At 41.2% G+C, this 27,364-nt stretch overlaps 1 protein-coding gene across 1 annotated transcript; it reads right to left on the bottom strand.

Moving 5' to 3' along the window:
* Positions 1-396: 396 nt before the first annotated feature.
* On the bottom strand, positions 397-26,006 carry DGAT2L6 (diacylglycerol O-acyltransferase 2 like 6). Its single transcript, XM_066250061.1, has 7 exons — positions 25,922-26,006; positions 8,435-8,545; positions 7,842-7,912; positions 7,286-7,490; positions 5,669-5,843; positions 988-1,199; positions 397-551 (listed from the first exon to the last, which is right to left on the bottom strand). Exons 1-7 carry the CDS (start codon positions 26,004-26,006, stop codon positions 397-399), a joined length of 1,014 nt encoding a protein of 337 aa, XP_066106158.1.
* Between the last annotated feature and the right edge of the window lie 1,358 nt (positions 26,007-27,364).

Genomic DNA, 27,364 nt, shown 5'->3' with positions numbered 1-27,364 from the left:
TTCCCGATCCCTGGTCTAGGAGGAAGTAAGCCATTCTGTTCTCAACAAGGCTTCTAAGTGTAAACCTAAGTAGCAATGGAGTCACTAAGGCTTGGGGAGAAGAGCCACGGTCTTTTTTGGTCTCTCATTCCTCTGACCAGAGAGTTGGCTGGAGTCAGGGGGCAAAAAATATCTGTGGACTCACAAGATTGTTTGCTCAACCAGGTTGTTGCCCAGTCTTCCCCTGTTCCTCTAGTTCTTTTCCCCAAACTTGACTCATTATGTACTTTCTGACTTGATTGGACTCTTAACTCACACCTGAGATCCTCCCCCCTTCCCAAAATTCCTCCTTCCATGTAGCCTTACTTGGATCCTTCAATGCTTTGGGGTTATAACAATAAGGGGATCCAGCTTCTGTTATATGATTGTCAGATCCTGAGTCTCAGAAAAGCCATACTGAACTTTGTGCTGGTCAAACAACTTGCGTAGGGCACTGATGTAGAGTGCATGGTACTTGTCCACTGTCTTCTTGCTTGGCCTCTCAATCTTGGGGATTGGCAGGGGCTCCCCAACTATGGTGAAGAGGAAAGAAGCATAAGAGATCCCTCTCAACTTAACTTACCCATCCCTCAGAGGGAGCCACATACTGAAACTCAGTATCTGGCTTCCTTCCCCTTTGTTTTTTCCCTTTGCTCCAACCTCATCCTGTCCCCCATTCTGGAAACACCTAATCTCACACATGTGCGAGAGAATGAGAACAAGCTCAGGACAGTGCTATAAGAATGTATGTGAATAAGGATGTTCTCATGGCAGCTGTTGAACTCTGTCCCACTGGTGAATGTCCACAACTATTACCTGTTCAGTTGTCCTCCCCACCCTGTCCTCAACCACACCCAATGGAATTCACATTGCCCATCCCAGATGTGTGCCAGGTGTCCTGGGACTTAATGTGTGACTTGGAGGGGAGAATCAAGAATCAGGGTGGTTCAGAGATACTGGAAAGCTCACCAACAGTGGTAATGGGCCGATTGAAAGGCAGGAAGCCCCAGGATCCTTGAGTGAAACCTCGACCATGGAAGGTACAGAAACTTAGTCCCAGGATTTTTTTGAATGTGTTCTGAAAGGTTTTTTGGAGGAGCCTTAACCATGTGCCCTCAGGGAAGGTCTCTTGATTGTAAACTTCATTCTCTCCAAAGGAATAGGAAGGGACAAGGTATGCTCTGCAAAGAGAGGGGCAGAAGTGTGAGTTCTCCCAGAAAACTTCCCTTAGTGAAACCCTTGGTAGGAAACCTCTAAATCTTTCCTATATAGGGCAAGGATCCAAGCACCCAAACATCTCCAGCCTATGTCTCATTCTTGCCATGCCCTACCCTCCCAATTGAATCCTTTATGGGGAACTGCTACACATTGTCTCATGATTGGAAGAAACCCATCCCAGACAACCTAACTGCCTTTATTCCACACAGCATTCAGAATGATCTTCTTAAACTGTGTATCTGGACATGTCACTCCTCTCTTTAAAACTCTTTCAGAGCTCCCCTCCTGGTACCATGCTATTTAATACGACCTTTGTACTCCAGGGCTACCTACCTGGCTAGCTTCCCCTCTCCCCACCCCTTCTTTGCCATCGGCTAAGCCATGCGAAGTGTGCCAGCTTCTCTCTTGTCTGTACATCTTTGTGCGTTCTGCTCCCTTTGCTGGAAATGCCTTCCTTCTGTCTTCACATGGCTAATTCTATTTTGCCTTTCCTCACTCAGCTCCGATTTCATCCCCCTGAAGAGACTTTGACTACCCCCAATTCCCTCTTCCACAATGTGCATTAGGTATCCCTCATCTAATGCTTATCTTTCTCCTACACTAACACTATCTTAACTCTAATACAATCATCTCTTTACCTATCTGACTCCCCAGTTATCTGTCAAGCTGATCAAAGTTGGGAACTGTATCATTTGTCTATGAATCCCTAGGACCTGGCATAGTGCCTGATACATTGTAGGTCCCCTGAGTTATTTTTCCCTTTAGTCTGATTAGCAAATCCTACTAATATTTCAATTCATAATTTGGTTGTCACCCACTAGTAAAACTTCTACTTTGGGTGAAAGTCTTTCCATCAACTGGTGCTATCATAGCACTTTGTTCATATCTCCATTATAGCATGTCATTCATTCAACAGATATTATTAAGTTCTTTCTATATTCTAGCACTGTTTTAAGCCCTGGGGATACATCAATGAAAACAATGGATTAAAAAAATATCTCTGTCATCATGGAGTTCATCTTTTATTGAGGGAAGACAGACAATAAACAATAATAATAAATAAACAAAAACAGATATATAAATAAAATCAATGATTTATAAGCAAATGATAAGTTCAATGAGAAAAAGAGCAGGATAGTTAGGATAGACCTTATTGAGAAAGACAGCCTTAAGGCAGGAGTGTGCAGCTTGTTAGAAAGACAAACAACAAGAAGGTCAGTGTAGCTCTAATGGAATGAGTAAGGGAGATAGCAGTGGGTGATGAGGTCAGGGAGGTGGTTGATAGCCAGATTATTTAGGGTCTTGCAGACCCTTGTAAAGACTTTGGATTTTGCTTGGAGTGAAATGGGAGTTGTTGGAGTATTTATAGTGACATGATTTGACTCACATGTAGTAGGATCATCCTGAGACAGGGAACATACCTCAACATAATAAAGGCCGTATATGACAAACCCACAGCCAATCTTACAGTTAATGGTAAAATACTAAGTGTTTCCCTTAAGATCAGAAATAAGACAGGGATGTCTGCTTTCACCACTCTTATTCAATATAGTACTGGAAGTACTAGCCATAACAATCAAACAAGAAGAAGAAATAAAAGGCACCCAAATTGGAAAGGAAGAAGTATAACTGACATTATTTGCAGATGACATAATACTGTATATAGAAAAGCCTAAAGGCTCTACCAAAAAAACTACTAGATCTAATAAATGAATTTGGCAAAGTAGCAGGATATTAAATTGATATTCAGAAATTGTTGACATTTTTATTCACCAAAAATAAAATATCAGAAAGAGAAATTAAGAAAACAATCTCATTTACTATTGTAACAAAAAAAAATAAAGTACCTAGGAATAAATTTAACCAAGGGGTAAAAGACCTGTGCTCAGAAAATTATAAGACATTGAAGAAAGAAATTGAGGAAGACACAAATAAGTGAAAGCATATACTATGTTCATGCATAGGAAGAAGTAACATCATTAAAATGTCCACACCACACAAAGCAATCTACAGATTCAACACAATTCCTGTTAAAATACCAATGACATATATCATAGATCTAGGACAAATATTCCAAAAATGCATATGGAACCAAAAAAGACCCCAGTTAGCTTCAGCAATTTTAAGAAAGAAGAATAAAGTTAGAAGTATCACACTACCTTATCTCAAACTATAGTATAAGACCATAGCAATAAAAACAGCATGGTATTGGCACAAGAACAGGCATATAAATCAACAGAAGAGAATAAAGAACACAGGAATAAACCCACACCTTATAGTCAATTAATATTTGACAAAGGAGGCAAGGTCATACAATGGAGTAAAGATACTCTTTTCAATAAATAGTATTGGGAAAATTGGACAGATATACGCAAAAAATTTAAACCAGACCACCAACTTACACCACACACAAGAATGAAGTCAAAATGGATTAAATACTTAAATGTAAAGTGTGAAACCATAAACATCCTAGAAGAAAACTTAGGTAGTAAAATTTCAAACATTTTTCATAGCACTATTTTTGTTGCTGTATCTCCTCAGGCAAGGGAAACAAATGGAAAAAAAAATAAATGTGACTTCATCAAACTAAAAAGTTTTTGCACCACAAAAGAAACCATTAACAAAATGAAAAGGGAGCTCACTGAATGCAAGAACACATTTGCCAATGATACATCTGATAAGGGGTTAATTTTCAAAATTAAAAATACTTATATAACTCAACAGCAAGAAGACAAACAATCCACTTTAAAAACGAGCAAAAGACCTGAATAGACACTTCTCTAAAGGGGACATGCAGATGGCCAATAGACATAAGAAAGAATGTTCAATGTCATTAATCAGAGAGATGCAAATTAAAACCACAACGAGACATCACCTCACACCTGCTAGAATGGTTTCTATCAATAAATCAATAAACATCAAGTATTGGTGAGGATGTGTAGAAAAGGTAGCCCTCATACACTGTTAGTGGGAATGCAGACTGGTGCAGCCACTGTGAAAAACAGTATGGAGTTTCTTAAAAAAATTAAAAGTGGAACTGCCTTATGGACCAGCCATCTCACTTCTGGGAATATATCCCAAGAAACTTGATAAACTAATTCAAAAGAATATGTATATGCACCCTTATGTTCATTGCAGCATTATTTACAATAGCTGAGATTTGGAAATAGCCCACATGCCCATTAGTAAATGAGTGGATAAAAAAGCTGTAGTACATTTACATAATAGAATACTACTCACTTGTAAGAAAGAAGGAAATCTTACCTTCTTTGACAGTGTGGATGGATCTGGAGAGTATTATGCTAAGTGAAGTAAGCCAGTCAGAGAAAGGCATATACCATATGATTTCAGTTATATGCAGAATCTAATAAAATAAACTGATGAACAAAATAGGAACAGAGGCATGGACACATGGAACAGACTGACAGCTGTCAGATGGGAGGGGCCTCAAAGGGTTGTATGAAAGAAGGTGAAGGGATTAAGCAAAAAACATATATACACAACACAAAGGCAACAGTGTGATGACAGCCAGAGGGAAAGAGGATAAGGGGAGATGGAAGTGGGCAGAAGGGGGACAGAAAAAGACTTTGCTTGGGGAAATGGGTGAATGATGCAGTGGGAAGATGATGCTTTGTTGAATTGTATACTTGAAACCTGTATGGTTTTGTGAACCATTGTCACTTTAATAAATTTAATAAATAAAAATAGCACCATCTTGACTATAGCTGAGAATAGAATTTTGGTTGTGGTAGAAGCAGGATAGAAACAAGGAGATCCCTTGGGAGACTATTGTAATAATCCAAGGAAGAGATGATGGTAGTTTAAACCAGGGTGGTAGTTGAGATGTATTAAGTGGTTGGCTTCTGGATATATTTTATAATCATATGTTCATATGTCTTCCCCATTGGACCGAATTCCTTAAAGGTGAGGACCAGGTCTTATGTATTTTTATATCCTTGATGCCTAGTACTATGTCTGACACACAGTAGTTGTTCAATAACTGCTGAATGAATGCATTTGATTTCTTAAATCAGATTATATGCTCTTTGGGGCAGTAATAATGTTTGATTCATCTTTGCAGCTCCCACAGCATCAAGCCTAATGCCTTCATTGCCCTGGGTTGGTTCTCTTGGCTTGTCAGGTAATAAGTTGATAGAGTAAATCTGCACTTCTTCACATCCCCAGCCTGCCAGGCTAATTGGTAGAAAGTAAAGGTCTTCTATTGTTCTTTTTCCATCTTGAAGTAAAAACGTGCCCACCAAAATATGTCTGGAAGCCCAAACACCTTTAAGGTACAGTGAGAGGAAATAGAGAGAATTAATCAGAGTGAAACCCCTTCTCACAGGTTTACCAGGAAGGACATCATTCTAGAGAGGTGCTACAGAGGACCTATGTCACCCAGACAATGGGTCAACAGATCCTAGGGACCCACCCTGTCTTCAATGCCAACTTCACAAAACCTTTACGCTCTTTAAGGAAGATGGTAGAAACTCCTGGTTGGCACAAGAGGGCTTCAGCAGCTCCGCCCACCACAATAACCACGGCATTGCCTGAGCCTTTCTGGGTCAGCAAATACTTCAAGGCCACCTTACTCACGGGGCACACACCTGTGAAACCAAAGAGTCAACAAACTTGGTGCCTGAGGATAGGGTCAGGGTTCCTCTGGGCTCTTAATGATGGAGACAGTTCCTTTTGTTTCCTAACTATTGCTTCCACGCTTCTCTCTTTGATCTCCACATCCTACCTACATTACCCTTAGTCTCAGGTTGGTCCTTGGGTCAGCTGCTTGCATTGGGAGATTATGCTACTACAGTTGGAGTAACATTGAATTCCTCTGCCTACTTCTTCTTAGTTAAATAGTATTTAAACTCATTCCTTCTCTCCCTACCCAGGAACCACAGCATTCATCCACTCTCCCCAGACTGACAGCATTGGAGACACATCAGAGTTCTTTCCCCAGGGGTGATCAGGACTAGCGTCCACTAACTTGCTTCCATCCCAGGAGTGATGCCTGGGAAAATCTGAGCAAAGCCCCCTAGAGCATTTGCTGAAGAGGAGCCATTGGCTGGGGTTTCTGGTGAGTAGGCAGACCCAGGAGCCTGCCCAAGCAAATTGAAATATAATAGATGGACCGTGGAATAAGGATGACATCCTGTTACTCAACAATAGTCACATAGTCTTTCCTCCCTTCTGCTTCTTATCTTCACCTTCTAGTGTCTCCCAGGATGGGGGAAATTGCCTCTAGGCCTCAGTCATTGAGAGAAAACTCTGCTCCAAGTCATACTAACCTCAGAGGGGAGCAGAACCATCCTCTGGGACTCTAGTGTTCCCACCTTGTCCCTCCAGATAAATGTATCTTACCTTTTAATATTTGGCTTCAGTCATTTTCTGCTGTCCAGAAGGATAGATGTTCATCCAGAGAGAAGGACATTTGTCACAATACCCTGGCTTGAAGCCTGGCATGGGGAGGTTGTCCTGGATTCTGATGAATGTTTATCCTTTATCTCTTGACATCTCATGCAAGTTTGAAGGGATTCCCAAGTGTTGAAGGTCATGGGCCAGGAGAGAACCAGCTAGTATGGAAGACTTTAAAATGTCTTTAAGACACACTGGGATGAGAGCTGCTTTATAAATGACTGACCAAAAGAAGTCAACTGATAGCCCAGTAAAAGTCTGGCAAAGTTCATCTGAGCAGCCCCTTTCATGACTCATTTGCCTGACATTTGCGTTCGATATTTGGATTTTGCCTTCTGCTTTCCACTTTGGCTTTGAGCCTGAACTCCAGCCTCCTCTTTCATCCTCTGAATGTACTTTTGGCAACTCTTATAAATGTCCATAACTTACTCTGCTGTTTAACCAAACCCTGCCTCCCAGACCTTGGACAGAACCTGATACTTGCTACGTACTTTTTCTACTGGTCCAGTGTGTTCTGGACTCATTTTCTACTAAGTCCTATTCTAGCAAGGAGTGAGAATTGGACAGATTTTTAAGGTTTACTGAGGTTGGGCCCTGAGGTAGGTCAGAGGATGAAATTATTTCTTATACTCACCCAATGACATCACATATTCTCGCACAATTGGGATCCAGAAGATTCCTTCCAAGGTCCCTACAGAAGGAGTGATGCCTGGGAAAATCCGAGCAAAGCCAGTGGCCTCAGTGGCAAAGTTGATGAAGACACCGTAAGAGACAATGCCATGGGGGTGGTTGGCAATGATATAGTTTTGTTTAGGAGAGAGTTCATGAGTCTTCACCAGCTGTTAGAGGGAGATTGAGTCAGAACAGTGGATAAGAAGAAAGGAGAGAGGACATGTGGACTCAGATCCCAGTAGGTAACCTGTTTCCTTGGGGGAACCCAAATTCCTTTTCATTGGGTCTCACCAGGGGCTATAATGCTCAGAGAGATTGACTAGGGTTTGTGACTGTGAGGAAAGGATGTGATCCGTCCATCTCCTCACCTGCCCATCTATCTTAGGCCTGTGCTCTGCATTATGCCTCTGAGCCTTGACTTTCACTACTGGCCACCAAAGACTTTGAAAACATGAAGCTGAGTGGAGATAGAGAATTTGAGCAACAGGGACAGAGTGCACCCAGAAGGCATAATTCACCTTTATTGGGAAGTAATTTTGGAAATACTTCCAGAGGGTCCATTTTCGTACCCATGCTGAACGCCTACCACCTGCGGGTACAGAAGGAAAGGGAAGAGCAGGTGAGATATTGCCAATTCTACTACCTTTCCCAGAGGTTGAGGGTTCTTCCTACAGTCTTCAGGTCACAGAAGGGGTCTCTTTCTTACACTCCCATATTTCTAGGACACAGAGCTGTATGTACTGTCTCTGAATCCAACCCCCAAGAAGACATAGGAAGCCCCTGCTCTTCTGGAGCCAGCCAGAAAGGTGATAGGCAATGACTGTGAAGCTGGGCACCTGCCCAGAAACTTGACCTTTTTAATTCTTCCTGGGTAGCCTGGCTGAGACGTGTACTCCCTGCCAAACTTGCTCCCCGCTCTCCCTCCCTTTTCCTCTAATCCCCTTTTGCACTTCCCTCTCTCTATCACCCGTCCTTTCTTTTCCCTTTTCCATTGTTCTCCCCAACCCTTCTCCCTCTGTCTCTCTCCCATTCTTCCCCCACCCCACCTCCCTCTCCCTGTGGTTACATCCTCGGCATAGACAGGGACCACCACTCTTCCCATGTCTCTTACCTTGACTATGGGTGTTCCAATCATAGATGAGCCAGGCTAAGGTGAGCACGGACAAGGTCCAGAACTTAGTGAACACCAGAAGGTAGGGCATAAGTAAAATGGGAATAACTCCTGAAGGGACACAAAGGTTTCATGCCCTTCAGTTCTTTTCAAGTTCAATATACCTCTCATAACTTCAATCTTTGCTCTATAGTGAAGTAGCAAATCAAAACTAGTGTGATCTCCCCACCCCATCTCTCCCTCTCCTCCAATCCGCATCTAGCTTTGCTGTGGTCCAGGCTGGCCACTGAGTCCCTGAACCTGAGTCCTCTTGATTGCTGAGATGTTAACTGAGGAAACAGCAGAACAATGATGCTCTCAGAGTAGGCCTTCAGCCAGGGTCAAAAGACCACACTACTTGGCAAGTAGAAAAGCAGAGCACCCTGGGCCAATGGCTGGCATCCCTGTTCTGGGACTTCAGAAGTCCTTCCTAAAAGCTTGGTCTTCCTTTATGGAACTGCTAAGTGAGCACGTGACTGTGAAGAGGGGCTGCTTAGAGTGCACAAACTCTTTGTTACTGAGAGAAAAACATTTTAGAAACTGCTTTACTATGTTTAATTTTGTCCCATTCAAAAAGTCTCATCAGTTCATAAGAGGGGAAATTACCTCTATTAGCAAAGGGCCACAGCAGACTGTCAATACAAATGTGATACATCTTATAGCAGTGGGAGTTGAATTCCATTTTAAAGTCTGCATCCATGATTAAGGGACTAAGAACACATATTGTGAATACAAAAAAACATAGCGAAGGGAATAACTTCCTTGACCAGGTCACCACATTATGGTAGAAAAAATTATAGAGAAGGGGGAAAAAATCAAGAGTTATTTGCCAGAAGGTTTGACTCTTGCATTTTGAAATGAAAATAATAGGAAAGACACAGAATGGGCATAAACAGCCATATTATGGAGTAGAAGAAACCTTAGTGATGGGCAAATTCCCCTTATAAGAGCTGGCTGAGATGGTTGCTGTAAGCATGCTGGGTAAACAGGAGGTAGTGGTGGGAGGAATTTCATGGGAAGCATGCTGTGGATGAAAGTCCTGCTACCTCTGACCCTCATACAAAATGAGAGTCAGTTTGCCTGGTAAGATTTAGAAGAAAACTCAGATATAGTTAAATAAGAATGATTACTAATTAAAGGTAGTCTAAGTGTATCATTTCTTTTATATCTTGCTTTAAATAATTTTAGTTTGCATCACCAATATTTAGAACAAAGCCTTATACATAGTAGGTGTTTAATAAATATTTGTAGACTGGAAGATAAATGTTTTATCATGAAGAATAGGTGAACAAAAATGATTAGCACTTAGTCAATATTTGTTATTGAGTAAGATGTTATTTTAAAAATATAGATGGGTTAATCATGTGCCTTTTATCTGATCTCTTTCAGCTATCCACAAGTCCTAAGGGCAATCTGAAAGAGCTATGCCTCTATAAACACCATTCCCCTTGTGGAATCTATTTAAACTGCAAATGCAGCACCTCAGGAGGTCTTAAGTATCCTACAAGGGCAAGTCTGCCAGACTCAGCCTGTGTGTGTAATCATTGTCACTCGTGGTGACAAAAGTGGGATTTAAAGAACCAGGAAAAACATAAACCAAACATGGGGAGCTAAATCTCATGCAATAGGGAATTCCTTGACAAAAAGCAAGGAGATTTGAGGCAATAATGATGTGTGTGTATATGTGACTCTTCCTTAGCTATTATGGCCTTGATACCAGGAGATCTTTCAACATCTTGTCCATGTTCAAGTGAGGATTCCTAGACTGAATTATAAAGGAGGAAGTTCACATAAGCTCCTAATTTAGTTTGTACTGAAGATGGTCATGTCATTTTACTAGATGTATAGCCTAGTATCTCATCATAATTGTAATTTTCATTTCCCTAATACCTAATGATGCTTAACAGCTTTTCATGTGTTTATCTGCTTTTTGTATATCCTTCTTGGTAAAGTGTTTGTTCAGATATTTGGCCCATTTTTCAATTGGCTTGCTTGTTTTCTCACTGTTGGGTTTTGACAGTTCTTTATATATTCTGGATACAAGTCCTTTTTGTTGGATATACACTGCAAACATTTTATCTTAATCTGTATATACCTTTTCATTCTTTTTAACAGAGTGTTTCTTAGAGCAAAAGCTTTCAATTTTGATGAAGTACAACTTACCTTTTTTTTAAACTGTGCTTTTGATGTCAAATCCAAGAACTCTTTATCTAACCTCGGATCATGAAGGGTTCTTCTTTTTTTTTCACTAAAAATTTCAGTTTTGTGTTTTACATTTAGATCTATGAGTCATTTTGAGCTAATTCCTTTATAAAATGTGAAGTTTTAGCCAAGGTTTATTTACTACATATGAATATCCAATTGTTCCAACATCAATGTTTTTTTAGCAAGAGAGAGCAAGAGACAGAGACAGAGACAGACAGACAGACAGGAAGGGAGAGTAATGAGAAGCATCAACTCATAGTTGCGGTACTTTAGTTGTTCATTGATTGCTTTCCTATATGTCCCTTGACTGGGGGGTTCAAGCTGAGTCAGTGATCCTCTGTTCAAGCCAGCAACCTCAGGATCAAGCTAGTGACCTTAAGCTTCAAGCTAGTGACTTTTGGGTTCGAGCCAGTGACCATGAGGTCATGCCTGTGATCCCACACTCAAGTTGGTGAGCCTGTGCTCAAGCCAGATGAGCTACTGCTCAAGCTCGTGACTTTGGGGTTTCGAACCTGGGTCCTCAGTGCCCCAGGGCGATGTTCTTTCCACTGCACCACCACCTGGTCAGGCCTAACATCATTTTTTGAAAAGACTATCTTTCCTCCATTGAATTGTTTTGCATCTTTGTCAAAATAAATAGTCTTGACTTCCAGTTAGGATGGCAGCATAAATGCAGTACTCAAATTCTCCCTCAACTACATCAAAACTACAACTAAACTACAGAACAACCACCATTTAGAACTGCCTAAATCTGTTTGAATAGAAGTCCTATAACTAGAGATTTAAGGAACCACAAAGAGTCAGGGACGTGGAGTGGGCTGCTCCCACATCAACAGGTGGCAGATATCTTGGCTGTGGAGGTACCCCTGAGGAGTGAGGGGTTCCAAACCTACACCAGGTCATCCAGCCCAGGGTTCCAGAGCCAAGAAGAGAAGTTCCCATAACTTGTGGTTTTAAAAACCAGCAGAGATTGTGGCTGAGCAAGACAGAACTGCTGGAGTCCTAGGCAGCTCCTCTTGAAGCGCACACACACAGGCTTACTCAGACTCCTTCCCTCTAAGTTCTAGCACTGGGGAAGCAGCTTAAAAGGCACCAGGGATATATGGGGAGAAACTGAATTTTCTGGCATCAGGATAAGAGCTGGGAGAACAGTTTTCTGTCAGACAAAAATCCTGACAGAAGCCATTGTTTTTTCAATGAGCCCTGCCCCAAAAGAGATTTTAGGCAGGCACTATGCCTGAGTCTCCATCAACCTGGCTCACACTGTTTACCCTTGCCCTGGTGACTTCCTGAGACTCTGCTCCACCCAACTTGCAGGTCCACCCAAGCTGTTTCCAGTACATTTACCATGTAAATTGCCTGTTTTGACTCACTCTTCAGACTTTCCTAAAATCTCTCTAACAAGCAGCATCTGGCCTTAGCATGCCTTATACTTCTCACTAAGAGACCCCCGGCCTGAAACAAGCAGCAGCTGGCCAGGTTTCACAGCTTGGCCTCTTCTGGGCATCTCCAAGTCCAGCACAAGTAGCAGCTATCTGCTGATCACTTTGTATCTCAAGCCACATGGCCTTGGGAGGAACACAGGTGATGGCTGACCTTGGCCTGCACCTCCTTGGAGGTCTCAGAGCTAGCATACCAGGTGCACAGCTTCAGACTATGTCAAAGCACCACCCAATCACCTCCACAAGTAACACATTCAAATGATGAACTCAGCAAGCACCAGAGCCCAACTAAAGTAAGTCCCGCTCTGTGAGATGGGCCCCTGCACAGCTGGTAATCCATGGTGGTCACAGCAAGTTCTTACAGTCATTTGGCCTGTAGATAAATCCCTCCCATTGATGTGCCAACAGCAGTCAAGGCTCAACTATAACAGGAGGGTGTACACAGTTCACACAGGGTGGGGGGCACAATTGGAGTACCCACTTTGGGTGATCAGGGAGGCTGTGCCACTGAACACTACAGGACATTTATTGCCTTAGGCCATTCTACCAAGCCTGAGAGACATAACAGCTCTACCTAATATATAGAAACATATGCCTTGGTTGGTTGGCTCAGTGGTAGAGCATCAGCCCAGCGTATGGATGTTCCAGGTTCGATTCTTGGGCAGGGCACACAATAGAAGTGACTATCTGCTTCTCGCCCCACCCCTCTTCCCTTCCTGTAGCCATGCTCGATTGGTTCAAGCAAACTTGGCCTCAGGTGCTGAGGATGGCTCCATGGCCTCTGCCTCTGGAACTAAAAAATGGCTCCCTTCCTGGGCAATGAAGCAAGGTCCCCAGATGGGCAGCGCATTATCCCTAGTGGGTTTGCCAGGTGAATCTCAGTTGGCATGCATGTGGGAGTCCATCTCTCTGCCTCCTCTCCTCTCACAAAAAAGGAAAAATTATAAATATGTCTTCTCTGAGTTGTAATTAAGGAATTATCTCGGAAAAAAGAAACAAACAAAAGTATGTCATCAAAATGAGGAGACAAAGAAACACATCCCAAATGAAAAAACAAAACTCCGGAAGAAGAACAAAAAAAACCCAAAAAAACACAAAAAACAAAAAAAAAAAAAACAAAAAAAAAAAAAAGAGGAAGAAAAGCAATCTACTAGATGCAGAGTTTAAAACACTCATTCTGAGGATTCTCAATGGAGTTAGGGAAAGAGTAGTTGAACTTAAGGAGAACTTCAACAGAAAAAAAAAAAGAAAGACATGGAGCTATAAAAAAGAACCAGTCAGAAATTAAAGATACACTAACTGAAATGAAAAATAACTTAGAGGGTACCAACAATAGAGAAGATAAAGCTGAGAACCAAATCAGCGATTTGGAATATAAAAAAGCAAAAAACACCCAATCAGAACAGGAAAAAGAAAAAAATAATCGAAGAAAATAAAGGTAGTATTGGACAATGTCAAGTGTACCAACATTTGCATCATGGGGTTGCCAGAAAGAGAAGAGAAAGAGCAAGAAATTGAAAACCTATTTGAAAAAATAGAGACAGAACACTTTCCTAACTTGGTGAAGGAAATAGACATTTTATTACAAGGGTGCTCACATAAGACCGTCAGCTGATTTCTCAACAGAAATTTTGCAGGCCAGAAGGGAATGGAAACATTCAAAGTAATGAAAAACAAGGACTTCCTGACCTGTGGTGATGCAGTGGATAAAGCATCAACCAGGAACACTTAGGTCGCTGGTTCAAATCCCTGCAGTTGCCAGATCAAGGCACATACAGGAAGCAACAAATAGATGCTTCCTGCTTCTCCCCCTTCTTTCTCACTCTCCCTCTCTTTCTCTCTCTCCCCTCTCTCCAAAAGTCAATAAATAAAATCTAAAAAGAAAGAAAAAAAGAAAAAGAAAAGCAACGACCTACAACTAATATTACTCTACCTAGCAAAACTATCATTAGAATTTAAGGACATATAGTTTCCCAGACAAGAAAAAGCTAAAGGAATTTATCATCATGAAATCAGCATTACATAAAATGTTAAAGGGTCTTTAAGAAGAAGGAGAAAAATTTTAAAAAATATGAACAATAAAATGGCAACAAATACATTTCTATCAACAATTGAATCTAAAAAAATACCAAAATAAATAAAGAAGCAGAACAAAACAGACTCATAGATACAGAGAACATTTTGACGGTTGCCAAATGGGAGGGGGTTTTGAGGACTGGGTGAAAAAGATGAAGGGATTAAGAAGTACAAATTGGTAGTTATAGAATAGTCATGGGGATGTAAAGTACAGCAAAGGAAATATAGTAAAGAATATTCTAATAACTATGCATGGTGTCAGATGGGTATAAGATTTATTGGGATGATTACTTAGTAAGTTAGACAATGGCTAATCCCTGAGGTGTACACCTGAAACTAATATAATATTGTATGTCAACTATATTAAAAATAAAAAATAAGCCTGACCAGGCGGTGGCGCAATGGATAGAACATCAGACTGGAATGTGGAGGACCCAGGTTCGGAACCCCGAGGTTGCCAGCTTGAGTGCGGGCTTATCTGGTTTGAGCAAAGCTCACCAGGTTGGACCCAGGGTCGCTGGCTTGAGCAAGGGGTTACTTGGTCTGCAGTAGCCCCACGGTCAAGGCACATATGAGAGGGCAATCAATGAACAACTAAGGTGTCGCAACCAAAGACTGATGATTGATGCTTCTCATCTCTCTCCGTTCCTGTCTGTCTGTCCCTATCTGTACCTCCCTCTGACTCTGTAAAAAAATAAATTAAATTAAAACATAAAATTAGATTATGCTTGTTAAAGCCAATCATCTTAAGCTTAAAAAAATCAATTGGCCATATTTATGTGGATCCATTTCTGAACTCTATTCTGTTTTATTGATTACTATGTTTATTCCTTCACCAATACATCATTGTCTTGATTACTATAGTTTTATACCAAGTCTTTGTGTGTGTGTGTGTGTGACAGAGACAGAGAGAGACAGAGAGAGGGACAGATAGGGACACACAGACAGGAAGGGAGAGAGATGAGAAACATCAATTCTTCCTTGTGGCACCTTAGTTGTTCATTGCTTTCTCATATGTGCCTTGACCGGGGGGTTACAGCAGATGGAGTAACCCCTTGCTCAAGCCAGTGTCCTTGGGCTCAAGCTGGTGAGTGTTGCTCAAACCAGATGAACTCTCACTCAAGCTGGTGACCTCGAGGTTTTGAACCTTGGTCCTCTGCATCCCAGTCCTATGCTTTATCCACTGTGCACTGTCTGGTCAGGCTATACTAAGTCTTAAAATCAGATAGTATGATTCCTCCAACTTGTTTGAGCTGTTGTAGTTCTTGTTTTTCTATATAAATTTTAGAATCAGCTTGTCTATGTCTATAACAATTCCTGATGAAAAATTTTAAATTAAATTTTTTCTTTTGAAAAAACTTCAGATCAACAGAAAATTTGCAAGAGTATTTTAATAAAATTCCATATAAACTTCACCTAACTCTAACTATTGTTAAAAATTTACATTTGAATTATCTCTAAATATAAACATGTGTTTGTATTTAAGAGTACATTGCAGAGATTACAACCCATTGTCCCTAAAAACCTAAGTGTGTATTTTCTAAAAACAAAGACATTCTCTTTCCTTGTAGCACCTATAGTGCTATTATCAAATTTGGGTGATGTATGCAAAACTCTTATCTAATATACTCTGCTGGGATTTTTATTTGAATTGTGTTACATTTATAGATCAATTTGTGGAGAATTGACATCTTTCCTATGAGTTTTCCATTCCATGAACACAGTATATCTCTAACTACTTAGATATTTTTTTGTTTGTTTGTATTTTTCCAAATTTAGGAGCGGGGAGGCAGTCAGACAGACTCCTGCATGTGCCGGAACGGGATCCACTCGGCATGCCCACCAGGGGGCGATGCTCTGCCCATTTGGGGTGTTGTTTCATTGCAAGAGGAGAATGAAAAAACAACACATTCACGCCGGGACCTGCCGAATTTACTAAATATTACTAAGAATGTAAAGAATGTATCTATATATATAAAAAGATAACTTTTTTGTCATTTTTTAATTTTTTAATCCATCCTTTTTACGAATTCTAAAAAGCATAACAAAAAATGTAACATAAAAATGTTTTTTAATGTCAGAATAAATTTAATTTTGTTGTATTTATTTCATTTAATTACCATAAAAGCACGCTTGGACTTTATATTTTTTTCTTTAATATTTGACTTAATTATTATAATATATTTCTCAGAAATTTGTATATTGTGCTCCTACAATTATTTGTAGGATTTTAAATGCGCCTCGACTTCAAAAAGTTTGAGAACCACTGTTTAGGCAATATTTATTGTATACTTATTATGTAAAACTGTTTTATATACATATTTTACTTACTCTTTGTAAATACCCACTTAGGGATAGTAATCATTCTCATTTAGTGAATGAGCAACTCAGGTTAAGAGATGTTAAATAACCACCTGAAATCACACAGCTGGTTAGGAAGCCAGAGTTGGGAACTCAGACTGTCTTACTCCAAGAGAGTGTGCCTTTAACCACTAAGCTCTAATTATTGCTTCCTGTCAGTTTGGTCTTCCAATCATATTTCAAATTATCTTGTTCCTTGCCTTCATGATACCACCTGGTCCAGACTACTACTGCTTCTCTCCTGGATGACTGCCACTGTCTTCTCAATAGGCTTTCTTCTTCCATTTGAGTCATGATGCAGCCCATATGCTGCTTGCAAATCTGCCTCTGTCCTTCTGCAGCATACAACCAAAAATGTGGCTGCTTTATCACAGAGCCATTTCTATGGCTTTGTGGTTATTTAACAGATATAAATTAACCATAGATATAGGAACCTGTGGGAATAAACGCTAATTTAATAATTCAACAACTAGCATGGTTTCCCATGACTCTTAGGATCAACTCCTGTCTTGTAACCTTGGTTTCAAAGACCCTACGTGATGGAGATTGGGTCAGCCCCTCGTTCTTTGCATTCCACCATACTGTTCTTCTGTCCATTCCTTTAACTCACTCTGCTCTCTAGCCTCTGGGCTTCTGTGCATGTTGTCCCTTTCACAAAGAAGATTCTGTCCTCACCTTTTTTCCTGACTAGTTCCTGCTTATCTTCAGGCCTCAGGAGAAATGTCATAGTTTCAATGTTTTAGAGTTATTGTTGACTTCTTTCCCTTTCCAAAACATTCTCTCCAATCCCATTCTCCTGCCTCTGTCTCCATTGCTACTTCTTTGGCCCAGTACTTGATCTCCTCTGGACTGGACCACAGTCATGTGTCTTCTTTTTACCTACTGGTCTCTTCTTCTCTAGTTCATTTTACATATTACTGCCAGATAATTTTTTAAAGCACCGTCATAATGTTGTCTCCTCTGAAACATTCAAAATTTTCCCACTGCTGCCAGAATATGTAATGAACATGTTAGCCTGGCACTTAAGGCCCTTCATGGACTAGCTCACATGATATCTCTTTGGTGATATATTTGTTGCTTCTCTGGTCAGAATTAAGGTCTTCCTCCTCCACACATTCACAGCACATTACTTATGCTTCTACTTGCTTTGTTTGATTTTGCTGCTTGTGTAGTTAGTACCGCACATGTCTGGTCCTTTCCCTACTAGACAATAGCTTCTTGTAAACAGTCTCAGCATAGTGCCAGGCACCGGGAAATGACTCATGATCAAATCTGTTACATTAAATTATAGCACAAGTAGAAGTTTGATTTCAAAATTCTCCAGTGGCAATTTAAGGCTAACGGTATGAGAAACTAGCAATACTTTTTCCAAACAAGGAAGACCTTCTGAGGTTCCGGGGTGTGTGTGTGTTTGTAAGGCAACCAGTTATTTGGTATAAAGTGAAGACCCAACATTCTAATTAAAGCCTTCAGAAATCCAAGAACACGACTGGTTTGTCAAAGATGATTTTCTGTGGCTTTGTGGTTACTTACTGGATCTAAATTAACTATAGATCTAAGAACCAGTGGGAGTAAAAGGTAATTTAATAATTCAATAAACATTAAAATACCACATGTGATGTGCTAGAGGCCATGGAGATAAGGTTGGGAACTGGGAGGAGGAGGATGAAGAGAATAAATATGGAAATGATGAAATAATTTCTGTATGGTAATTGATACCATATATCTAGCAGTTTTTATTAAAAAGCACTCTGTTCAGGGCCCTGGCCGGTTGGCTCGGCGGTAGAGCGTCGGCCTGGCGTGCGGGGGACCCGGGTTCGATTCCCGGCCAGGGCACACAGGAGAAGCGCTCATCTGCTTCTCCACTCCTCCCCCACTCCTTCCTCTCTGTCTCTCTCTTCCCCTCCCGCAGCCGAGGCTCCATCATTGGAGCAAAAGATGGCCCGGGCGCTGGGGATGGCTCCTTGGCCTCTGCCCCAGGCGCTGGAGTGGCTCTGGTCGCGGCAGAGCGATGCCCCGGAGGGGCAGAGCATCACCCCCTGGTGGGCGTGCTGGGTGGATCCCGGTCGGGCGCATGCGGGAGTCTGTCTGACTGTCTCTCCCCGTTTCCAGCTTCAGAAAAAAAAAAAAAGCACTCTGTTCAGCAATTAATGTACATTATCTCATTTAATCCTTTCTTGCCCTCGAGAGAGAGATAATATTATCATCCTTATTTTACATATGAAGAAACTGAGGCTCAAAGAGATCATGTACCTTAACTCCAGATTTGTGAAAAAAAAAGTAGCATTTTTGAGTCTTTATTACGTACCAAGAGCTATTTTAAGCACTTTGTGTGTGCTAACTTGTATTAATACATATAGAAAATAAAGTTCTTGTTTTCCACAAATTCATAGTCTAGTGGAGAAGACTAATACCATAAATAATGACTTCATCCCAGAGAGTGAAAACTATACAGTCAGGGCTCAAATATCATTTGTATGGGAACCCAAAAAGAAGACCATTCCTTACTAGTGGTGAACCATAAAAGGCTCATACAGAGCAAGATTTAAGCTGAATTTTGGAAGAAGAATAAGATTTTGACAGATAGATTAGTGAAGAAATAGCCTTCCATGCACATGGAAGAACTTGAACAAAGGCCTGGATCTGGAGGAGTCCATAGTGCATGAGTAACACCATAACCGACAAAAGTACAGGGAACCTGGGAAGCCATGCAATAGGAGATGAAGCTGGGTAGATTCGACCTGGTGCTGAAGGGAAGGAGACACCAGTAATGGTTATTAAGCAGAAGAGTAGCATGATCATTTCTGTGTATCAGGAAGATAATTTGGAATCACTGTGGGAGCAGGAGAAACTGTAGGCAGGGAGATCAGCTAAGAGTAGCAGTGATTTAGATGAGAGGCAATGGGAACCTGAAAAGGGCTGCTATTTACAAAACCATTTGTAAGGATAATATGGAGGTAGAGTTTTCAGGGTTTGGCAATTGATTAGTAGGGGGTGAAGGAGTGAGATTAATGAACGATGCCTTGAATGGGCCTGTGGGAATGCTGGGAATGTATCAAAGTCTCTACTTGCCTACTACACTAGGACCTAGTTAATAATACAAAGAAAGGAAAGGAACATTTATTGAGGATTTTCTTGCTTCTTTGATCTTTGGAATGGTCTCAAAAAGCAGGTACTATACTATACTTTGTTTCTACAGTTGTGGAGGGTGAATGACTTGCTCAATAGAAAATAATAGCCTGACCTGTGGTGGCGCAGTGGATAAAGCGTCAACCTGGAAATGCTGAGGTCGCCGGTTTGAAACCCTGGGCTTGCCTGGTCAAGGCACATATGGGAGTTGATGCTTCCAGCTCCTCCCCACCTTCTCTCTCTGTCTCTCTCTCCTCTCTCTCTCCCTCTCTGTCTCTCTCTCCCCCTTTCTCTCTCCTCTCTAAAATGAATAAATAAAATAAAAAAAAATTAAAAAAAAAAAGAAAATAATAGTGACTTACTTGCACAGGGTCACATAGCAAGTACGTGGCAGACCTGGTCTGTCTGACTTCCAAGACTATGTTTTATTTTTGTAGTTATCAGCAACTAGACACATAAATAATGTATTATTATGTAAAGTAATTCATAAAAGAAACTAGAGAAAGAAGGTAGGCACATACACATACACACAAGATGTCCAGGAGAAATAAAAAAGAACAAGAGGTAGACTTAAAGGTCTCTACTAAGGAAGAAGAAATCTGAAAGAATGGTCAATTTAGTGTCAAGCCTGGTCTCATGAGAAATACAGTGATGACAAGGCATGGCTCCTGTTTTCATGGAACTTACTGGGTAAAAGGGACAAAGGATATAAGGACTGTTACCTAACCTGTTTTTACAAAGTGCTCTGGACTTTCAGAGGTGATGTAGTCTCGGGTTGTTTGGGAAATGTTGCAGAGAAGTTATGACTTGAACAATATCTCAAATGAGGGGTTGTTGGTGGATATTCCAGGAAGAGTGATCAGGGCATTTCCAGTGGAGGAAATAGAACAAAGGTGAAGCCAAGGGAGAGTACTGTTTGTGTTTTTTTTTGTGACTAGACTGCCTAGAAGACAAGGTTTATATAAGGGAAGAGTAGGGGGATGAGTTGGTAAAGAGTTAGAGCCAGAGAGTGGAGGAGGGCCTTGAATACACCAGCTAACACATTTGTGCTTTATTGAGTAGGCGATGGGAAACCACTGACTATTTTTGAGCAGGAGAGAGCTATAATCAAAGATGCTTTTGAAAGGCTCTTCTGGGAACAGGCAGTGCAGTAGATTTGAGAGGGTGGAGAGTATAGAGGGTAGAGGGATAGGAAAGAGGATATTATAACAGTTTAGGGAGATAATGATACAAGCCCAGAAAAGGAGACAGATGGAGAGCCATCCCCTAAATCAGTAGTCCCCAACCTTTTTTGGGCCACGGACTGGTTTAATGTCAGAAAATATTTTCACGGACCGGCCTTTAGGGTGGGACAGATAAATGTATCATGTGACCGAGACAAGCGTCAAGAGTGAGTCTTAGACGGATTTAACAGAGGGAATCTGGTCATTTTTAAAAAATAAAACATCGTTCAGACTTAAATATAAATAAAATGGAAATAATGTAAGTTATTTATTCTTTCTCTGCAGACCGGTACCAAATGGTCCATGGACCGGTACCGATCCACAGCCCGGGAGTTGGGGACCACTGCCCTAAATGGTAGCTGGCCCTCAGAGAGACTCCCAGGGTCATTGTCTAATTCTAAGGATCACGAATATTTGTATTTCACATCTCTCTCAGTGTTTTTTATTCTTTTCTTCTCACTTCTCCCCTCCTTCTTGTCCCTTCGCTTCCCCCCTTTCCTTATTTTCCTGCCTGGCATTTCCAGTAATGCTCAGTAATCATCCATGATTCTGAACATCACTCAGGAAGGAGAAGCACTGACAGAGAGTCTGAGCGACACAGAAAGAGTAAAGGAAAAGGAGTAAGAGAGAGAAGGAAGAAGGAAACTAGGAATGAAGTAAGGGAGGAAAGGAACGAGGGAAGAATACTTTTTTTTAATATGGAGCATTTACTGTGGACCCAGCTAGAGGATGGGGATACTGAGGTTTAAAGGGGTTATGGTACCTGTCTGAAGTCACATAGCTAATTGTTTTATCCAAGTCTGACAAACTCCAGAACCCACATCCTGTTCACCATGTCATACTGCTTTCCTTGCATAATCCCCTCAATTTAGTATAATAATTTCTTTTCTGACACTCTAATATCACTTTGTCATGGCTCTTTCTTTCAGTTACTACAATCTGCCCTGCATTGTAATGACTTGTGTACATGTCCAGCACTAACACATAAAATGTGTACAATGGTGGAATGAATGATTGGCTAATTTTTGTTACTAGGTAGTAGGGAGCCTGTACTTGACTTGTTATAGTCTCAGCATGGACAGCCAAAGTCTTATAATTAGTATTTGTTCTATAAATGCTGAACAGATTTGAATATCTTAGGTACCCTGTGGGCATCACACTATTAGATGCTATAGCTTACCTTGGTAACCTCCAAGACCCAGGGTTTGCATTGTAATATTTAGTATAATCACTAAAAGAATAGAAACAGAGTGTATTACACCTAAACTAGTAGAAGAATACAAAAGAAATGATAAATATAATCAGTTGAAAAGAAGTCAAGACAAATTACCAATAAGCATATGAAAATATGATAAAAACCACTGATCATTAAGAAATGCATATTAAAACAATAAGGAGATATCTTTCCAAATCCATTAAGATGGCTACTATAAAAAAAAAACTCCAGAAAATAAAAGTGTTGGCAAGGATGTGGAGAAATTGGAACTCTTGTGCACTGTTAGTAGAAATGTAAATGGTGCAGCTGCTATGAAAAACAATGTGACAGTTCTTCAAAAAAAATTAAAATGGAATTACCATATGACACAGCAATTTCCACTTATAGAGATATAGCCAAAATAATTGAAAGTTGGGTCTCATAGAGATATTTGAACACCCATGTTCACAGCAGCACTATTCACAATAGCCAAGAGATGGAAGCAACCCAAGTATCCATCTGTGGAAGAATAGATAAACCAAATGTGATATATCCAGATATTAGAATAATACTGAACCTTAAAAAGGAAAGAAATCTTGTCACCTGCTACAACATTGATAAACCCTGAAGACATTACATTAAGTAAAATAAACCAGTCACAAAAGAACATGTAGTGTACGATTCCACTTATATGAAGTACCCAGTATAGTCAAAATCACAGAGACAGAAAGTAGAAGGGCAGTCGCCAGGGGCTGAGGGAGCGGAGAATGGGAAGTTATTGTTTAATGGGGACAGAGTTCCTGTTTCACAAGATGAAAATTTATGGTGATGATGGTTGCACCACACTGTGAATGCACTTAATGCCACTGAACTGTGTGTGCACTTAATGGTTAAGATGGTAGATTTTATGTTATGTGTATTTTACCATGATTTCTAAAAGCCACTAAAAAATGCAGGTGAAAGGAAACATTCACATTTATTATTAGTGTTTTTACTTAAGCCACATCGGTGTAATTGTTTGTCTCTGACATCCTCACTTCATTAATCCAGCTTTCTGAGGAAGACTGAAAGCTGGTGAGCTTGGGGGTGGGCATTACTAGGAGGCTAACTCTCATGTTCTTGGACTCTTACATATTCAGTGTTGGATATATCTTCTACCCCAGTGGTCCCCAACCTTTTTTGGGCCACGGACCGGTTTAATGTCAGAAAATATTTTCACGGACCAGCCCTTAGGGTGGGACGGATAAATGTATCACGTGACCGAGACAAGTGTCAAGAGTGAGTCTTAGATAGATGTAACAGAGGGAATCTGGTCATTTTTAAAAAATAAAACATCATTCAGACTTAAATATAAATAAAACGGAAATAATGTAAGTTATTTATTCTTTCTCTGTGGACCGGTACCAAATGGCCCACGGACCGGTACCGGTCCGCGGCCCGGGGGTTGGGGACCACTGTTCTACCCTATCCCTGTCCAGAGATAGTGTCCTTTGAGAGGAGAAAAGACAAAGAGAAAATACTTAAGGAGGAATCATTTTCTGGGAGAAAAATAAATACATTTCATTGAGGAGGGCTCCCTGGAAGAGCCAAAACAATGAGGTCACTTGTGTTCACATCCTGCCCAAAAGCTTTCTGGGTGGGCCAACCCCATGCCCAAAAGGGTCTGCTCACACTGATCTTTCTCTCTGACCTCTCCTCCCTGCTCTCTCTGTCTCACCTTTTTCCACTGTTTCTGGGATCCAGACTTGAAATGGTGGCTTCCATCATGATGCCAAATTTCTTAGGACATTCCTGTACCCTTGTTTTCCTAGCTAAGAGCTAGAACTTGTCAAAGGGGTCTTTTTGAGGAAGTTAAGACAAGTATAAAAGAAAACAAGAAGAAAATATGAAAGACTAGAAACAACCGTACAGGAAAATTGCTTCCTTCTCTTACTACTAGAGTTAGCAATTGATGGACTAAAGTCCTCATCTTTTGGGGGATGATGGGCCCCTTCAGCAGTCTGGTAAAGCCTATGGGCTCTTCTCTAAATAAAATTCTTTTCTTCTTATTTATTTATGTTAGCGAGAGAGAGAGAGAGAGAGAGAGAGAGAGGAAGGGAGAGAGATGAGAAACAACAACTTGTATTTGTTTCACTTTAGTTGTTCATTGATTGCTTTTCATATGTGCCCTGACCGGGCAGCTCCAGCCAAGCTAGTGACCCCTAGCTCAAGCCATTGACCTTGGGCTCAAGCCAGTTACCTTGGGTTTCAAGCCAGCAATCTTTGAGCTCACGCCAGTGACCATGAGATCATGTCTATGATCCCACACTCAAGCCAGATAAGCCTGTGCTCAAGCTGATGACCTTGGGGCTTTGAACCTGGGACCTCAACATTGCAGGTCGATGCTCTATCCACTGTGCAACCACCATTCAGGCTGAATAATATTTTTATTTTTTGTATTTTTCTGAAGCTGGAAATGGGGAGAGACAGTCAGACAGACTCCCGCATGCGCCCGACCGGGATCCACCCAGCACGCCCACCAGGGGCAACGCTCTGCCCACCAGGGGGCGATGCTCTGCCCCTCCGGGGCGTCGCTCTGCCGCAACCAGAGCCACTCTAGCACCTGGGGCAGAGGCCAAGGAGCCATCCCCAGTGCCCAGGCCATCTTTGCTCCAATGGAGCCTTAGCTGCGGGAGGGGAAGAGAGAGACAGAGAGGAAGGAGGGGGGGGAATGGAGAAGCAAATGGGCGCTTCTTCTATGTGCCCTGGCCGGGAATCGAACCCGGGTCCCCTGCACGCCAGGCCGACGCTCTACCACTGAGCCAACCGGCCAGGGCCTGAATAATATTTTTAAATGCACAAAATAAAATACAGACTTACAAAGGATCCTCAACATTTTCAAACATAGTTATGAAAACATTATAAAAAATGTAATATAGTAACATGGGCTTCTTGATTTATGCATTAAGTAACCAGACCTACTGGTAGTTCTAATAACTGTAAGAATTTTGAAATAGTCACAACCATAAATGAAATATCAAGATGCCTGCAGCAACTGGCATGTGATATACACACTCCATGATGCCTATTACTGACAAATTCACAGCTACTGCTAGCGCTTTTGTGCTTTGTTGCCTACACTCATCATTTCTATTTGAAATTGGTGAGAATAAAGAGGCAATTTTTTTCCATCTAAATTTAACGTTGTCTACCCCACTCCCCCTGAATTCAAGGTCCTGGTTAAGAACCTCTGCTCTAAGTGGTCATACAACTGTCCATGGATTGAAATAGGCTGCCTCCTACTTGTCTTACCCATTAGGAGGACATTTGTCCCTGTCCAGTTCCCAACCTTGCCCCTTAATTTGCTGTCCACGAAGCCCTGGTTTCTGGCTGGGAAGCCACTGAACAACTGGCCTTTTCTTAAAATTCTGTGTAATGAGTTACTCATGCAACCCCCCCCCCCCAAATTTCAGAATTCCCTCACCATCACCTTATACTAGGAAATTACTTATCCTTACTTAGTAACACTTCTGCAAGCCACCACCATCTTTGCCACAGTCCCTGAATACAACTCTGAGCTAGAAGGGGCTTTCCTGAGAAGGCTGGGGTGATCTTTTAACTAGAACATCCATAGCCTCGCTCCTGGTCTTTGTGCCTCTAAGTTGGGAGAAGAGAAATCCTGTGAACTCAATAATAGCCATCTTTTGAGTTAGGAGGCACAGTCCTCAGAGGGAGGGAATCAACTAAATGATCTCTTTGGAGCCCTCTTCACCTGAGGATATTTGGCTTCTTTCTTGTCCTGTTTCCATGTGTTCTCCAGTTCCTGGGCTTCACTCACCTAGCATCACGTAGACTGGGAGCCATTGCAGAACAGCGAGGGTTTGGAGGATCTCCTGAAGATTCTGTCGGGAAAAGATGGACATGACCACACTGTTCTGTTGTGGCAAGAAGCCCGAACAGAAGGCCAGCTCCTCTAAAGCTGAGGTGCTTATAGGCGCTTTGCTTTTTTAATCTCTGATCACTGAGTCCCTTTAGCCACTGGAGGTTTTAGGGTTGATCTAAACTTTCCTCCAGTGTTCCCTGTTTTTCTGACCCGCCCCAACTTCCTACACACATCAGGTTTCAGATCCTACTATGTAATCTCTCTGATATACATATATCTTTTCTCCATGCATACTCAATTGCAACGAGGCAGAAATTACCTTGGAGTGGATCTAGCTGTGTGTGGGGTGGTCCCCATTAAATTAGTGCAGAAAAAAGAATGGCATAGGCCTCAAATAGGACCTCTGAAAGCATCTGCTACCTTCCATTGCTTAAGAAATGGAACCTGGTGACTTCATTTGTTTTTGCCCTAGTGCCTGCTATTTGTCTCCTCCTGTCTTCTGCTGAGAGCCACCTAGTCGACTATGGCCTTTTCTTGCATGGATGTCTATACTTCTCAAATCCCTCTTTGTGCCTCTATTCCCAGGGACTCTGTATTAGCAGCCAGACACCATATGATAGAGTGGGAAAGCATTGCACAGAGAGAAGACCTGGGTTCCAGTCTGAGCTGTATTATATTTTTACCATGACACCTTTGGAAATTGCTCATCTCTCTAGAGCTCAGTTTGACCATTCATTGTTGGGAAGTAGGATAGTGATCAGGAACATGGACTTTAGGGGTTCAAATCTCAGCTCTACCAGTTACAAATTCATGAACCTCTGTGCTTTGGTTTCTCCCATCTGTTAAATGGCAAGAATAATAATTCTTACTTCATAGGGTTGTTCTGAGGATTAAATGAGTGAATGAATATAAAGTGGTTGGCACAGGGCCTGGTACACAAATAGATATTATGTAAGCGTTTACTGTTATTATTGTTTCTTTAGTTCAATTAATGCCTATTGAATATTTACTGGTACCAGCCTTTGCAAAATTAAAGATAGTCCCAGACCTCTGGAATAATTTTTTTTATTATCTATTGAGTGACTATTGTTTGCCAACACTGTTGTAGGTGCTGAGGATTCAGTGGGAAAGAAGGACCTAATTCGTGCCTTCACTGAACTTATAGTCTAGTGGATGAGACAGACATTAAACAAACAAACAAATCACAAAAAAATGTCTATATACTTGACTTTGTAAGTGCCCTAAAGGAAGAAAGCTAATATTTTCAGCATGAGGCCTTGAATATACAAGGTGGTCAAAATAACTTTTGAATGTAGTCAAAAGGGTTGCTAGGAAAATCAAATACAAAAATGGTATCAAGTGTCTTATAAGTGCAGGAAAATATTTATTCCTTAGCTT

This window comes from Saccopteryx bilineata, chromosome X (assembly GCF_036850765.1).
Source record: "Saccopteryx bilineata isolate mSacBil1 chromosome X, mSacBil1_pri_phased_curated, whole genome shotgun sequence".
Taxonomy (NCBI): domain Eukaryota; kingdom Metazoa; phylum Chordata; class Mammalia; order Chiroptera; family Emballonuridae; genus Saccopteryx; species Saccopteryx bilineata.
Note: the sequence above shows the minus strand (reverse complement) of the source record. Positions and strands in the feature narration are given on the sequence as shown.

Coding starts and splice junctions, on each gene's coding strand:
- DGAT2L6 (XM_066250061.1), bottom strand. CDS start 26,006: ATGTCCATCTTTTCCCGACAGAATCTTCAGGAGATCCTCCAAACCCTC. Junction 7,913..8,434: donor TTGGAACACCCATAGTCAAG/GTAAGAGACATG, acceptor CTGTACCCGCAG/GTGGTAGGCGTTCAGCATGG. Junction 5,844..7,285: donor AGAATATGTGATGTCATTGG/GTGAGTATAAGA, acceptor TTGGTTTCACAG/GTGTGTGCCCCGTGAGTAAG.